The sequence below is a fragment of the Salmo salar genome, chromosome ssa05, assembly GCF_905237065.1.
Source record: "Salmo salar chromosome ssa05, Ssal_v3.1, whole genome shotgun sequence".
NCBI classification, from domain to species: Eukaryota; Metazoa; Chordata; class Actinopteri; order Salmoniformes; family Salmonidae; genus Salmo; species Salmo salar.
Window position 1 is genome coordinate 90,269,108 of NC_059446.1, and position 14,728 is coordinate 90,283,835.

The 14,728-nt window shown below is 42.5% G+C and overlaps 1 protein-coding gene across 1 annotated transcript in view; it reads right to left on the reverse strand.

Moving 5' to 3' along the window:
- Positions 1–1,062: 1,062 nt before the first annotated feature.
- The window catches only part of LOC106592327 (doublecortin domain-containing protein 2), a 41,575-nt gene continuing 27,909 nt past the window's right edge, over positions 1,063–14,728 (reverse strand). The window contains exons 8-9 of the mRNA XM_045717776.1: positions 1,818–2,188; positions 1,063–1,602 (exon numbers count right to left, since the gene is read on the reverse strand). Coding sequence (XP_045573732.1) covers positions 1,063–1,602; positions 1,818–2,188 — 911 coding nt within the window. The remainder of the gene's footprint in view (positions 1,603–1,817; positions 2,189–14,728) is intronic.

The window sequence follows — 14,728 nt, forward strand, 5'->3', positions numbered from 1 at the left end:
TTGCTTCTTGACTTTTGTCATTAGAACCTTTTACCTGGTCTCTGTTCTCTTTCCCTGTTTCTTCCTCTTCACTGGAATCGGATTCCGATTCTCCCTCCCCATTTCTCTCCTCTTCGTCACCCCCCTCTCCTTTCTCCTTTGCAGACTTGTCTGTTTTGGCATCGTTTTTTGAAGTAGCTGCATCATCCTTCTCCTCCTTTTTACCTCCATCCTTCTCTCCCTTCACCGCTCTATCTTCTCCTGTCTCTGAAGCATCACCCTCCATCATTTTTTTCACTTCCTCCCTCCTCTGTCTCAGAATCTGTCTCAGTTCCAGGTTCCTTGTCTACTTCCTCCCTCCTCTGTCTCAGAGTCTGTCTCAGTTCCAGGTTCCTTGTCTACTTCCTCCCTCCTCTGTCTCAGAGTCTGTCTCAGTTCCAGGTTCCTTGTCTACTTCCTCCCTCCTCTGTCTCAGAGTCTGTCTCAGTTCCAGGTTCCTTGTCTACTTCCTCCCTCCTCTGTCTCAGAATCTGTCTCAGTTCCAGGTTCCTTGTCTACTTCCTCCCTCCTCTGTCTCAGAATCTGTCTCAGTTCCAGGTTCCTTGTCTACTTCCTCCCTCCTCTGTCTCAGAATCTGTCTCCGTTCCAGGTTCCTTGTCTACTTCCTCCCTCCTCTGTCTCAGAATCTGTCTCCGTTCCAGGTTCCTTGTCTACTTCCTCCCTCCTCTGTCTCAGAATCTGTCTCCGTTCCAGGTTCCTTGTCTACTTCCTCCCTCCTCTGTCTCAGAATCTGTCTCAGTTCCAGGTTCCTTGTCTACTTCCTCCTCATCTTTCTTTTCCACATGGTATGATTCATCTCATCCTCCTCTATCCACTTTCTCTTTCTCCTCTTTTCCATCTGTTGAACCTCCTCAGCTTTAGCCGGTGCCTCCTCCTCCTTCTCTCTCTCTCCTTCCCCTCTCCATCCTTCATTTCTCCAGGACCAGGTTCTCCAGACTTCCCTGTAGCTTGGTCTCCAGGCTCTTCTCCCCAACCACACTATCTGAGTCCTCCTCTGTGGTCTTAGTAGACTCTTCCTTGTTATCATTGCAATATCTCTTGTTCCTCTGTGGTCTTAGTAGACTCTTCCTTGTTATCATCTTGTTCCTCTGTGGTCTTAGTAATCTCTTCCTTGTTATCATCTTGTTCCTCTGTGGTTTTAGTAATCTCTTCCTTGTTATCACCTTGTTCCTCTGTGGTCTTAGTAATCTCTTCCTTGTTATCACCTTGTTCCTCTGTGGTTTTAGTAATCTCTTCCTTGTTATCATCTTGTTCTTGTGTGGTCTTAGTAATATCTTCCTTGTTATCATCTTGTTCCTCTGTGGTCTTAGTAATCTCTTCCTTGTTATCATCTTGTTCCTCTGTGGTCTTAGTAATATCTGCCTTGTTATCATCTTGTTCCTCTGTGGTCTTAGTAATATCTTCCTTGTCATCATCTTGTTCCTCTGTGGTCTTAGTAATCTCTTCCTTGTTATCATCTTGTTCCTCTGTGGAGTTCTCAGCTACTGCAGTCTCCTCCTTTTCACCTTTTTCTCCCTCTGGACTCTCCTCTGTGTCAGTAGATTTACTGTCCTCTGTTGGCTTCTGAAATTAATTGTACATTAGCAAATTAATATGATTCTATCATCATGAGCCGATCATAAGTCTTTCAGAAACAATATGTTGAACATTCAAACAGTTGCAATTGTATTTGAGCTATAGATAATATAGAAAATAATGTACACTTTTTTTTTAAAGCATGAAACTTGATACACATGTACAGTAGTAAGCAATATATGCAAGTATGAGGTTTGTCTAACCTCTTCAGTGGACAGGTCACTCTGTGGAGAGCTGTGTTTAACCTCTTCAGTGGACAGGTCACTCTGTGGAGAGCTGTGTTTAACCTCTTCAGTGGACAGGTCACTCTGTGGAGAGCTGTGTTTAACCTCTTCAGTGGACAGGTCACTCTGTGGAGAGCTGTGTTTAACCTCTTCAGTGGACAGGTCACTCTGTGGAGAGCTGTGTTTAACCTCTTCAGTGGACAGGTCACTCTGTGGAGAGCTGTGTTTAACCTCTTCAGTGGACAGGTCACTCTGTGGAGAGCTGTGTTTAACCTCTTCAGTGGACAGGTCACTCTGTGGAGACTGGTCTGTATTCTCTAAAGGGCCTTCATCAGTCTGCACCTCCTCGTCTGCATCAGAGGAAGGAGGTGTTACTATTAACCAGCCGTAGCACAACACTGACACCTCATGGTATTAACACAGACACAGACAGTACACAGACAGTAACATTATTCATGGTAAAACAGCCCTTCATGCACCTCAGCTCATAGGAGTAGATCTCAAACAGAGTGTCAGGGCCATTTGGAAATAAGACCCTGGAATGTGGCTTTAAAAACATAGTATTTAGATAATATCATAAATATATGTTAATAATGAGGTCATTTCTAAATATATGTTAATAATGAGATAATATCTAAATATATGTTAATAATTAGATATTATCTCATTATTAACATATATTTAGATATCTCATTGTTAACATAGTATTTAGATATTATCTCATTATTAACATATATTTAGATAGTATCTCATTATTAACATATATTTAGATATTATCTCATTATTAACATATATTTAGATATTATCTCATTATTAACATATATTTAGCTCAGTAAAAAATAACATTTGCACACAGTTTTACAATTGCATTGACACTAATTCTGTGTTTTTGAGTAATTTGTTTAATATTCGTACATAGAATAAGTGTCACACCCTGACCGTAGAGAGCCTTTTTATTTCTCTATTTGGTTAGGTCAGGGTGTGATTTGGGTGGGCATTCTAGATTATATATTTCTATGTTGGCCTGATATGGTTCCCAATCAGAGGCAGCTGTCTTTCGTTGTCTCTGATTGGGGATCATATTTAGGCAGCCTTTTCCCACTGGGTTTTTGTGGGATCTTGTTTTTGTATAGCTACTGTGAAGCCTGCAGAACTTTACATTCGTTTTGTATTTTTCTTTGTTTTGTTCGGTGTTCATCTATTAAAAGTAAGATGTACGCTTACCACGCTGCACCTTGGTCTCCTTCTTACAACGAACGTGACAATAAGATTAAAGGCTCTGATAAACAAGACAATTACATGCTTGTTTTTAAGTACTTGATAAGCAAGGATTTTAATTATAAGAGAAATTAAAAAAATACCATCATAAAATTAAGTGTTACATATTTTTTTGGTGTGTTTAATAATAATAATAATAATATAAAACCACTTTGACAAAAATGTTGCTTTGCAGATTAGACTAGATTACCAAAGGCATTTAATGCATTTCAAATGCAAAACTGATTGAAGTTTAGCAGCAAAGATGAAACAGCCACAGCAATAATGGGTCTTCTTTGAATATTTTATGGAAATGTTTTGCATTCATTAACACTAGCTATTCCTTCCAACCAACCACACAGACACACTGTAAGCAGAAGAGTTAACGCGACTACAAACTCTGAACATTTTAATGTGATTTAGTATGGGGAATGGGGGGTGTCTCATAAAAATGCTAAATCAAATTAAATACAACATTTACAAAAAATATATCTCCCCTTCATTAAATCCATTAGATTTGGCTAGGCATTGAAGATGACTGGATGACTAGGTACTTTGGTGTCTGCTTCCCTCAGACAGACATAGAATTCGTTCCAAACGGCAGCCTATTCCCTACATAGTGCACTACTTTTGACCAGGGCCCATTGGACTCTAATCAAAAGTAGTGAACTGTGTAAGGAATAGGGTGCGAATTGGGAAACAGACATATGGTTGAACTACAGAGCTGCTCAGTACAGTCAGATATCAGACCCTGGCTAATTTACATAGCTAGGCTGGGCTGGTAAAGTCATTATCTGTTTAAAGCAGGGAATACCGGACAGGAGCAATATTCTGCTATCTGCTACTCATGTAAATTGATGTCACTGTATTTCACTATGATATGAGCTACAGGGTTAATTTGGTTTTCATAGGAAAACCTACGATAGTACTTTCTGTCAATCCTCAGTATATTTTGACAGTTAATAGCAAAAAAATAATGGTTCACTAGGGTGAGGATGCATATGTCTTTTTGCGATGTGTACTTATAAAATTGTCAAAAATAAATCTCTCTGCCAAACAAGACGGCTGAGTCAACAACACCTGAAAGAGCAGTTTAATTGAGATAAACAGGAGGTGTATTCCATTCCATTTCTTTACTAGGCTTTGGTATTACTTTAGCTTCCTTGTCTAATGCCTTTAACAACACCTGAAGACATCACCGAGACAACCACTGCTCTTAACACCACCAGGTAGCAAACAAGACGTATGAAAACACCTGAAGACATCACCGAGACAACCACTGCTCTTAACACCACCAGGTAGCAAACAAGACGGATGAAAACACCTGAAGACATCACCGAGACAACCACTGCTCTTAACACCACCAGGTAGCAAACAAGACGGATGAAAACACCTGAAGACATCACCGAGACAACCACTGCTCTTAACACCACCAGGTAGCAAACAAGACGTATGAAAACACCTGAAGACATCACCGAGACAACCACTGCTCTTAACACCACCAGGTAGCAAACAAGACGGATGAAAACACCTGAAGACATCACCGAGACAACCACTGCTCTTAACACCACCAGGTAGCAAACAAGACGGATGAAAACACCTGAAGACATCACCGAGACAACCACTGCTCTTAACACCACCAGGTAGCAAACAAGACGTATGAAAACACCTGAAGACATCACCGAGACAACCACTGCTCTTAACACCACCAGGTAGCAAACAAGACGGATGAAAACACCTGAAGACATCACCGAGACAACCACTGCTCTTAACACCACCAGGTAGCAAACAAGACGGATGAAAACACCTGAAGACATCACCGAGACAACCACTGCTCTTAACACCACCAGGTAGCAAACAAGACGGATGAAAACACCTGAAGACATCACCGAGACAACCACTGCTCTTAACACCACCAGGTAGCAAACAAGACGGATGAAAACACCTGAAGACATCACCGAGACAACCACTGCTCTTAACACCACCAGGTGCAAAAACTGAAAAACCTGAGACATCAGAAACCATGCTCTTACATTTACATTTACGTTATTTAGCAGACGCTCTTATCCAGAGCGACTTACAAATCTTAACACCACCAGGTAGCAACCAAGACGGATGAAAACACCTGAAGATAGATCATTAAGGTATATTAGTCTATGTAGTCCAGTCAGGTGCTTTAGTATGATTTGTCCAATCCCTTTAAATCAAGAAGAAGAACATACACTGCTCTTAACACCAGGTATCAACACAGTCACAACATGGTAACAACACGCTAACTAAAACACACCCAACAACACGTTGCCATGGGTATTTCTGGATTAGATTAGAGTTACAGCTTCCTGTGGCTCAGTGAAGTCCAACTGAACGTCCATCTGCATTATACAGTCAACAACACAACACTATAGACGGTGTAGGCTGAATCAGCCATGGGTTCAAATACTATCTGAAATCTTTCAAATACTTCCAAGCGTTTCCTCTATCATGCCTGTAGGGCCAAGTAGGTTGGGTTTGACGTTTTGGGATTTTTTTCTATTGGTCCAAACGCCAAGAAAGCTCAATCAAGACCAGCTAAAGTATTTTAAATAATTTAAAATACTATTTAAACCCAGGTTTGGGGTAAATAATGAATTGCGAATTCCTCTCTCCCTCTCTCTCTCTCTGCTCTGGGAGGATGACACAGTAGACTGGGTAATGACACCACAGGGAATTATTCTACTATCTGCCTAGACTGGGTAATGACACCACAGGGAATTATTCTACTATCTGACTAGACTGGGTAATGACACCACAGGGAATTATTCTACTATCTGACTAGACTGGGTAATGACACCACAGGGAATTATTCTACTATCTGCCTAGACTGGGTAATGACACCACAGGGAATAATTATACTATCTGACTAGACTGGGTAATGACACCACAGGGAATTATTCTACTATCTGACTAGACTGGGTAATGACACCACAGGGAATTATTCTACTATCTGACTAGACTGGGTAATGACACCACAGGGAATTATTCTACTATCTGACTAGACTGGGTAATGACACCACAGGGAATTATTCTACTATCTGCCTAGACTGGGTAATGACACCACAGGGAATTATTCTACTATCTGCCTAGACTGGGTAATGACACCACAGGGAATTATTCTACTATCTGCCTAGACTGGGTAATGACACCACAGGGAATTATTCTACTATCTGCCTAGACTGGGTAATGACACCACAAGGAATTATTCTACTATCTGCCTAGACTGGGTAATGACACCACAGGGAATTATTCTACTATCTGCCTAGACTGGGTAATGACACCACAGGGAATAATTCTACTATCTGCCTAGACTGGGTAATGACACCACAGGGAATAATTATACTATCTGCCTAGACTGGGTAATGACACCACAGGGAATTATTCTACTATCTGCCTAGACTGGGTAATGACACCACAAGGAATTATTCTACTATCTGCCTAGACTGGGTAATGACACCACAGGGAATTATTCTACTATCTGACTAGACTGGGTAATGACACCACAGGGAATAATTATACTATCTGCCTAGACTGGGTAATGACACCACAGGGAATTATTCTACTATCTGACTAGACTGGGTAATGACACCACAGGAAATTATTCTACTATCTGCCTAGACTGGGTAATGACACCACAGAGAATTATTCTACTATCTGCCTAGACTGGGTAATGACACCACAGGGAATTATTCTACTATCTGACTAGACTGGGTAATGACACCACGGGGAATTATTCTACTATCTGCCTAGACTGGGTAATGACACCACAGGGAATTATTCTACTATCTGACTAGACTGGGTAATGACACCACAGGGAATTATTCTACTATCTGCCTAGACTGGGTAATGACACCACAAGGAATTATTCTACTATCTGCCTAGACTGGGTAATGACACCACAGGGAATTATTATACTATCTGCCTAGACTGGGTAATGACACCACAGGGAATTATTCTACTATCTGACTAGACTGGGTAATGACACCACAGGGAATTATTCTACTATCTGCCTAGACTGGGTAATGACACCACAGGGAATTATTCTACTATCTGCCTAGACTGGGTAATGACACCACAGGGAATTATTCTACTATCTGACTAGACTGGGTAATGACACCACAGGGAATTATTCTACTATCTGCCTAGACTGGGTAATGACACCACAAGGAATTATTCTACTATCTGCCTAGACTGGGTAATGACACCACAGGGAATTATTCTACTATCTGCCTAGACTGGGTAATGACACCACAGGGAATAATTATACTATCTGCCTAGACTGGGTAATGACACCACAGGGAATAATTATACTATCTGACTAGACTGGGTAATGACACCACAGGGAATTATTCTACTATCTGACTAGACTGGGTAATGACACCACAGGGAATAATTATACTATCTGCCTAGACTGGGTAATGACACCACAGGGAATTATTCTACTATCTGACTAGACTGGGTAATGACACCACAGGAAATTATTCTACTATCTGCCTAGACTGGGTAATGACACCACAGGGAATTATTCTACTATCTGCCTAGACTGGGTAATGACACCACAGGGAATAATTATACTATCTGCCTAGACTGGGTAATGACACCACAGGGAATTATTCTACTATCTGCCTAGACTGGGTAATGAATACTAGATACTACTCTGTATTATGGCAACATGAATACTAGATACTACACTGTATTACGGCTATATGAATACTAGATACTACTCTGTATTATGGCAACATGAATACTAGATACTACTCTGTATTATGGCAACATGAATACTAGATACTACACTGTATTACGGCTATATGAATACTAGATACTACTCTGTATTATGGCATCATGAATACTAGATACTACTCTGTATTATGGCAACATGAATACTAGATACTACACTGTATTACGGCTATATGAATACTAGATACTACTCTGTATTATGGCAACATGAATACTAGATACTACTCTGTATTATGGCAACATGAATACTAGATACTACACTGTATTACGGCTATATGAATACTAGATACTACTCTGTATTATGGCATCATGAATACTAGATACTACTATGTATTATGGCAACATGAATACTAGATACTACACTGTATTACGGCTATATGAATACTAGATACTACTCTGTATTATGGCAAAATGAATACTAGATACTACTCTGTATTATGGCAACATGAATACTAGATACTACACTGTATTACGGCTATATGAATACTAGATACTACTCTGTATTATGGCAACATGAATACTAGATACTACTATGTATTATGGCAACATGAATACTAGATACTACTCTATATTATGTAATTTCAACTCTCAGGGGCCACTCTCTCTGTGATCCTGAAAACATCTGACCTGCTTGGATTGGCTTGAATTGCCTTGGATTGGCTTGAATTGCCTTGGATTGGCCTGGATTGGCTTGGATTGGTTTGGATTTGCTTGGATTGGTTTGGATTTGCTTGGATTGGTTTGAATTGCCTTGGATTGGCCTGGATTGGCTTGGATTGGTTTGGATTTGCTTGGATTGGCTTGGATTGGCTTGAATTGCCTTGGATTGGCCTGGATTGGCTTGGATTGGTTTGGATTTGCTTGGATTGGTTTGGATTTGCTTGGATTGGTTTGAATTGCCTTGGATTGGCCTGGATTGGCTTGGATTGGTTTGGATTTGCTTGGATTGGCTTGGATTGGCTTGGATTGGCTTGGATTGGCTTGGATTGGCTTGGATTGGTTTGGATTGGCTTGGATTGGCTTGGATTTGCTTGGATTGGTTTGAATTGCCTTGGATTGGCCTGGATTGGCTTGGATTGGTTTGGATTTGCTTGGATTGGCTTGGATTGGCTTGGATTGGCTTGGATTGGCCTGGATTGGCCTGGATTGGCTTGGATTGGCTTGGATTGGCTTGGATTGGCTTGGATTGGCTTGGATTGGCTTGGATTGGCTTGGATTGGCTTGGATTGGCCTGGATTGGCTTGGATTGGCTTGGATTGGTTTGGATTGGCTTGGATTGGCTTGGATTGGCTTGGATTGGCTTGGATTGGCTTGGATTGGCTTGGATTGGCTTGGATTGGCTTGGATTGGCTTGGATTGGCCTGGATTGGCCTGGATTGGTTTGGATTGGCTTGCACAGCCACATGCAAAAAGCAAAAGTGGGACGGTCTCCGATTCAAAATGACACCAGCCTCCAGTGTGTAGATGGGATGCCGTCTGTGTGTCACCTAAAAAACATTGGTTAGCAGATCAGCGTGACAGACTAACCTCTATTCTCTGAATCCCCTAATCGACCTTCAAAGGGTCATCAGAAACCTTTGCATTCGGAATGGAGAGATGAAGGGGATCACATTAAGTCCTGTTTCCTGTCTGACATGTTGTCTAACGTCTAAGACACTCCTCACTGTAACATGTAACAGCAACACAAATGGCACCGTATTCACTATATAGTGCACTACTTCTGAGCTGGGCCCATAGGGCTCTGGTTGAAAGAAGTGCACTAGGTAAGGAATAGGGTGCCATTTGGGACACAGCCCACCTTTCAACTGCTCTAGTTTCTCCTGTTGTACTGGGGGACTCAGCCTAGCTAACTCAAAGACTGCTAGCTACTACTTTACTGTTGTACTGGGGGACTCAGCAGAGCTAACTCATAGACTGCTAGCTACTGTTCTCCTGCTGTACTGGGGGACTCAGCCTAGCTAACTCAAAGACTGCTAGCTACTGTTCTCCTGTTGTACTGGGGGACTCAGCAGAGCTAACTCAAAGGCTGCTAGCTACTGTTCTCCTGTTGTACTGGGGGACTCAGCAGAGCTAACTCAAAGACTGCTAGCTAATATTCTCCTGTTGTACTGGGGGACTCAGCAGAGCTAACTCAAAGACTGCTAGCTAATATTCTCCTGTTGTACTGGGGGACTCAGCCTAGCTAACTCAAAGACTGCTAGCTAATATTCTCCTGTTGTACTGGGGGACTCAGCAGAGCTAACTCAAAGACTGCTAGCTAATGTTCTCCTGTTGTACTGGGGGACTCAGCCTAGCTAACTCAAAGACTGCTAGCTACTATTCTCCTGTTGTACTGGGGGACTCAGCAGAGCTAACTCAAAGACTGCTAGCTACTGTTCTCCTGTTGTACTGGGGGACTCAGCAGAGCTAACTCAAAGACTGCTAGCTACTATTCTCCTGTTGTACTGGGGGACTCAGCAGAGCTAACTCAAAGACTGCTAGCTACTATTCTCCTGATGTACTGGGGGACTCAGCAGAGCTAACTCAAAGACTGCTAGCTACTATTCTCCTGTTGTACTGGGGGACTCAGCCTAGCTAACTCAAAGACTGCTAGCTACTATTCTCCTGTTGTACTGGGGGACTCAGCAGAGCTAACTCAAAGACTGCTAGCTACTATTCTCCTGATGTACTGGGGGACTCAGCAGAGCTAACTCAAAGACTGCTAGCTACTATTCTCCTGTTGTACTGGGGGACTCAGCAGAGCTAACTCAAAGACTGCTAGCTACTATTCTCCTGATGTACTGGGGGACTCAGCAGAGCTAACTCAAAGACTGCTAGCTACTGGACACATTCAAAAGACGCATGTAGACCTGACATGTCTGTTTGTACATCATGTTTTTAACATTGTTTTTTGACTGGATGGAGGCATCATGGATAGATCTATCACACAGACTGGGATAATCATCAAAGGCGACGTTACGTTTTTATGATATGAGACGGAGTTGTTTTAATCTGGTGGTTTGCTTATAAAACTGTCTTTCACCTCACTGATGGCTGGATTAACAGTCTCTGTATTAATCACTGACTACACTCTGCCTACACTCTGCCTACTGTACACTGACTACCATCTGACTACACTCTGCCTACACCCTGTCTACTGTACACTGACTACACTCTGACTACACTCTGCCTACACCCTGCCTACTGTACACTCTGCCTACACCCTGCCTACTGTACACTCTGACTACACTCTGACTACACCCTGCCTACTGTACACTCTGACTACACTCTGCCTACACTCTGCCTACTGTACACTCTGACTACACTCTGACTACACTCTGCCTACTGTACACTCTGACTACACTCTGCCTACACTCTGCCTACTGTACACTCTGACTACACTCTGACTACACCCTGCCTACTGTGCACTCTGCCTACACCCTGCCTACTGTACACTCTGACTACACTCTGCCTACTGTACACTCTGCCTACACTCTGCCCAATGCTATGTCCCAAACGGCACCCTAATCCCTATATAGTGCACTACTTTTGACCATAGGGTTCAGGTTGAAAGTAGTTCACTATGTAGGGAATAGGATGCCATTTGGGACAGAGACTATGTATAAACACATAATGGACTAAAAGTTGAGTTCTACCAAGCATCAACCAGGGTTGATAAAACTGTAGTGTATGCTGTCGTGATACTACGGCTAGAGGCAGTTAGAAAATGCTTTCCTGGAACACTTTCTTCTGCTTCATAACGAACAGAAATATGGTTTAACACTAAAGCCTGATCACAACAGAAGTTAAGAAAAGAACTGAACTTCATTGCCAACATCCTCGACCCGTCAAACAAGAAAAACCACATTCCTACTTCCATTCCTTTTCTATTGAATGTTAATGTTATTCATTCTCTATACAACGTGGTTGTGAAAATGGCATTGAACATGGAATGTTGTTATATCCTTCGGTTTTAAAGTGCTAATTGAGTTGACATGAAAATGCATTGCCACTGAACATGGTTCTATTCAGAGCAAGCGGTGTTTGTTCCAATACAAGGTCATTTTTAAAAATGTTTTATTGAACCTTTATTTAACTAGACAAGTCAGTTAAGAATAAATTCTTATTTTACAATGCCGGGTCCTACCCAGGCCCAAACCCTCCCTTAACCCGGACGACACCGGGCCAATGGTAGAGCCGCACAATTGGGACTCTCAATCACAGCCGGTTGTGATACAGCCCGGAAACCGAACCAGGGTGTCTGTAGTGACGGCCTCTAGTACTGAGATGTGTTTATATTCGTAACAAGACAATGGGATGAAGGCTGTTTTCCTGAGGAATAACATGTAGGTAGTTCTAATGTACAGAACCCTACAGAGCAATACCTCCAGTACACAGCCTAGGTTCTGATCCCCTCTATATCGGGGCGGCAGGTAGCCTAGTGGTTAGAGCGTTGGGCCAGAAACCGAAAGGTTGCTAGATTGAATCCCTGAGCTGACAAGGTAAAAAAAAATCTGTCGTTCTGACCCTGAACAAGGCAGTTAACCCACTGTTCCTAGACCGTCGTTGTAAATTAAAATTTGTTCTTAACTAGTTAAATAAAATAAAATCTGGACAACTCTGGAATGGGGCTACAATCTGTACGTTTACACTAATGAACACTACTAACTAGATATTTAACTGATGACAACAGTAGGCAGATTATATAGTACATTAGTCATGTAAACACCTTACTCCGCCTATCTTAAATCGGCGTTAGGTCAAAATCAGAAGTAAACATACGCCGATTAAAACACCTGGTTTCCTGAACAACCTTTTGAATTGTTAGGACATGTTAACACCTGGTTTCCTGAACAACCTTTTGAATTGTTAGGACATGTTAACACCTGGTTTCCTGAAAAACCTTTTGAATTGTTAGGACATGTAAACACCTGGTTTTCTGAACAACCTTTTGAATTGTCAGGACATGTAAACACCTGGTTTTCTGAACAACCTTTTGAATTGTCAGGACATGTAAACACCTTAAAATCCGAGCTCCAGCACGTGGTAGCACCAGCCGAGTGAGCCTCCCTCTTTAGTACCAGTGAAGTGAGTTCATAAACAACTGAAAAGTATGCATCTTAAGAAGTAGTTTTCACATACAAACAATAAAATAAACATGGTCGCCGTGCTACAATGTCTATTTTGATTGGCGATGTGATGCATTTATCATAGTCCAGTCAGATTTCAGATGTGTAAACAGGATTATTAGGGAAATCGTTCTTCTTGCTAAGCATGTAAACGTTTTTAATCCAACTATTATCTTCATCTGACTATCCACAATAATGGTATTATAGTGTGCATGTAACCGTACTCACTGTGGTGTATTTTCACCATAGCTGTGGAGCAGTGCTTATCGTTTTTAAAGACAGCCATTTGCCTTTTCTGACAAGTATTAACTGCACTCAGGAGAGAGGTGGTGTGTGGGGGGGGACAGGAGGACTTAACCAATCAAAATGTCCCCTGTGTTTGAGGAGGATGTTGTTCATGCATGTACGAGGAAGAATGCAGAGAGAGAGAGAGCGAGTATATCCCAAATCGCACACTACTCCCTATAAAGTGCACAACTTTTCACCAGAGTCCTATAGGCCCTGGTCAAAAGTAGTGCACTACATAGAGTCATTTGGGACACAGAGAGATAATCAGTCTGACGCCACACTCCTTCTCCAGAGCACCAGTTTTGGAGCAGCAGTGGGGGGGGGGGGGGGTTAAATAATCCAACAGTGTATGGAGGGGCCTGGCTGTGGCTTGGAGTGATTATCCCAGAAAGGCAATTACCATGGCAGGGCCTCTCTCCCTCCTCTCGTCCTCTCTGTAGGGGGCTCTCTCTCCCTCCTCTCTCCTCTCCCCTCTCATCTCCTCCCCTCTCCTCCTCTCTGTAGGGGGCCCTCTCTCCCGCCTCTCCTCCCCTCTCCTCTCTTCTTCTCCTCTCGTCCCTCTCTCCCCTTTCCCTCTCACCTCTCCTGCCATATCTCCTCTCCTCTCCTCTCCTCTCCTCTCCTCTCCTCTCCTCTCCTCTCCTCTCCTGGACAGAGACTAATGGCTGCTGTCAGGGCATCACACAGTACCAGGCCTCAGTGATAGCCAGCAGAAACACACGAGAAGAAAGAAGAGAGGGAGAAGAGAGAGTAAAGGAGAGAGAAAAATAGAAAAGAGAGAAGAGAGAAATGAGAGAAGAGAAGAGAGAAGAGGGTGAGAAGAGAAGAGGAAAAGAGGAGAGGGAGAAGAGAGAAGAGAGGGAGAAGAGAGAGTAAAGGAGAGAGAAAAATAGAGAAGAGAGAAGCGAGAGAAGAGAAGAGAGAAGAGGGTGAGAAGAGAGAAGAGGAAGAGGAGAGGGAGAAGAGAGAGAGAGAAGAGAGGGAGAATAGAGGGAGAAGAGAGAGAGAAGGAGAAGAGAGTGAGAAGAGAGGAGAGAGAGAAGAGAGAACAGTCTCAGATTGCTCTACTGTGATAAACAACAGTGGCATACGTTTTCAGGCAGCAATAATGAGCTAATAACTGTGGATGTTGTTCAGTGAGCCTCTTGCACCATACGCTCCGTCATCTCTCCGTGTCCCAAATGGAACCATATTCCCTCTTTAGTGCACTACTGTTGACCAGGGCCCAGCAATGGTCAACAGTAGTGCACTAAAGAGGGAATATGGTGTCATTTGGAACGCAGCCTTCAACTGAGAGGTGGGGGGGGGGGGGGGGGGTTCATACATAAAAAAATATATATTAGAAAAAATATATATATATATATATTGGCCGCTTGTCTTGTATTAACATGGAATTTGAAAGAGTGTTTTCCAGATGGAGGCTGGTTAAATGCTGATAAGCAAGAGAGAGAGCTGGGCTTTTCAGCA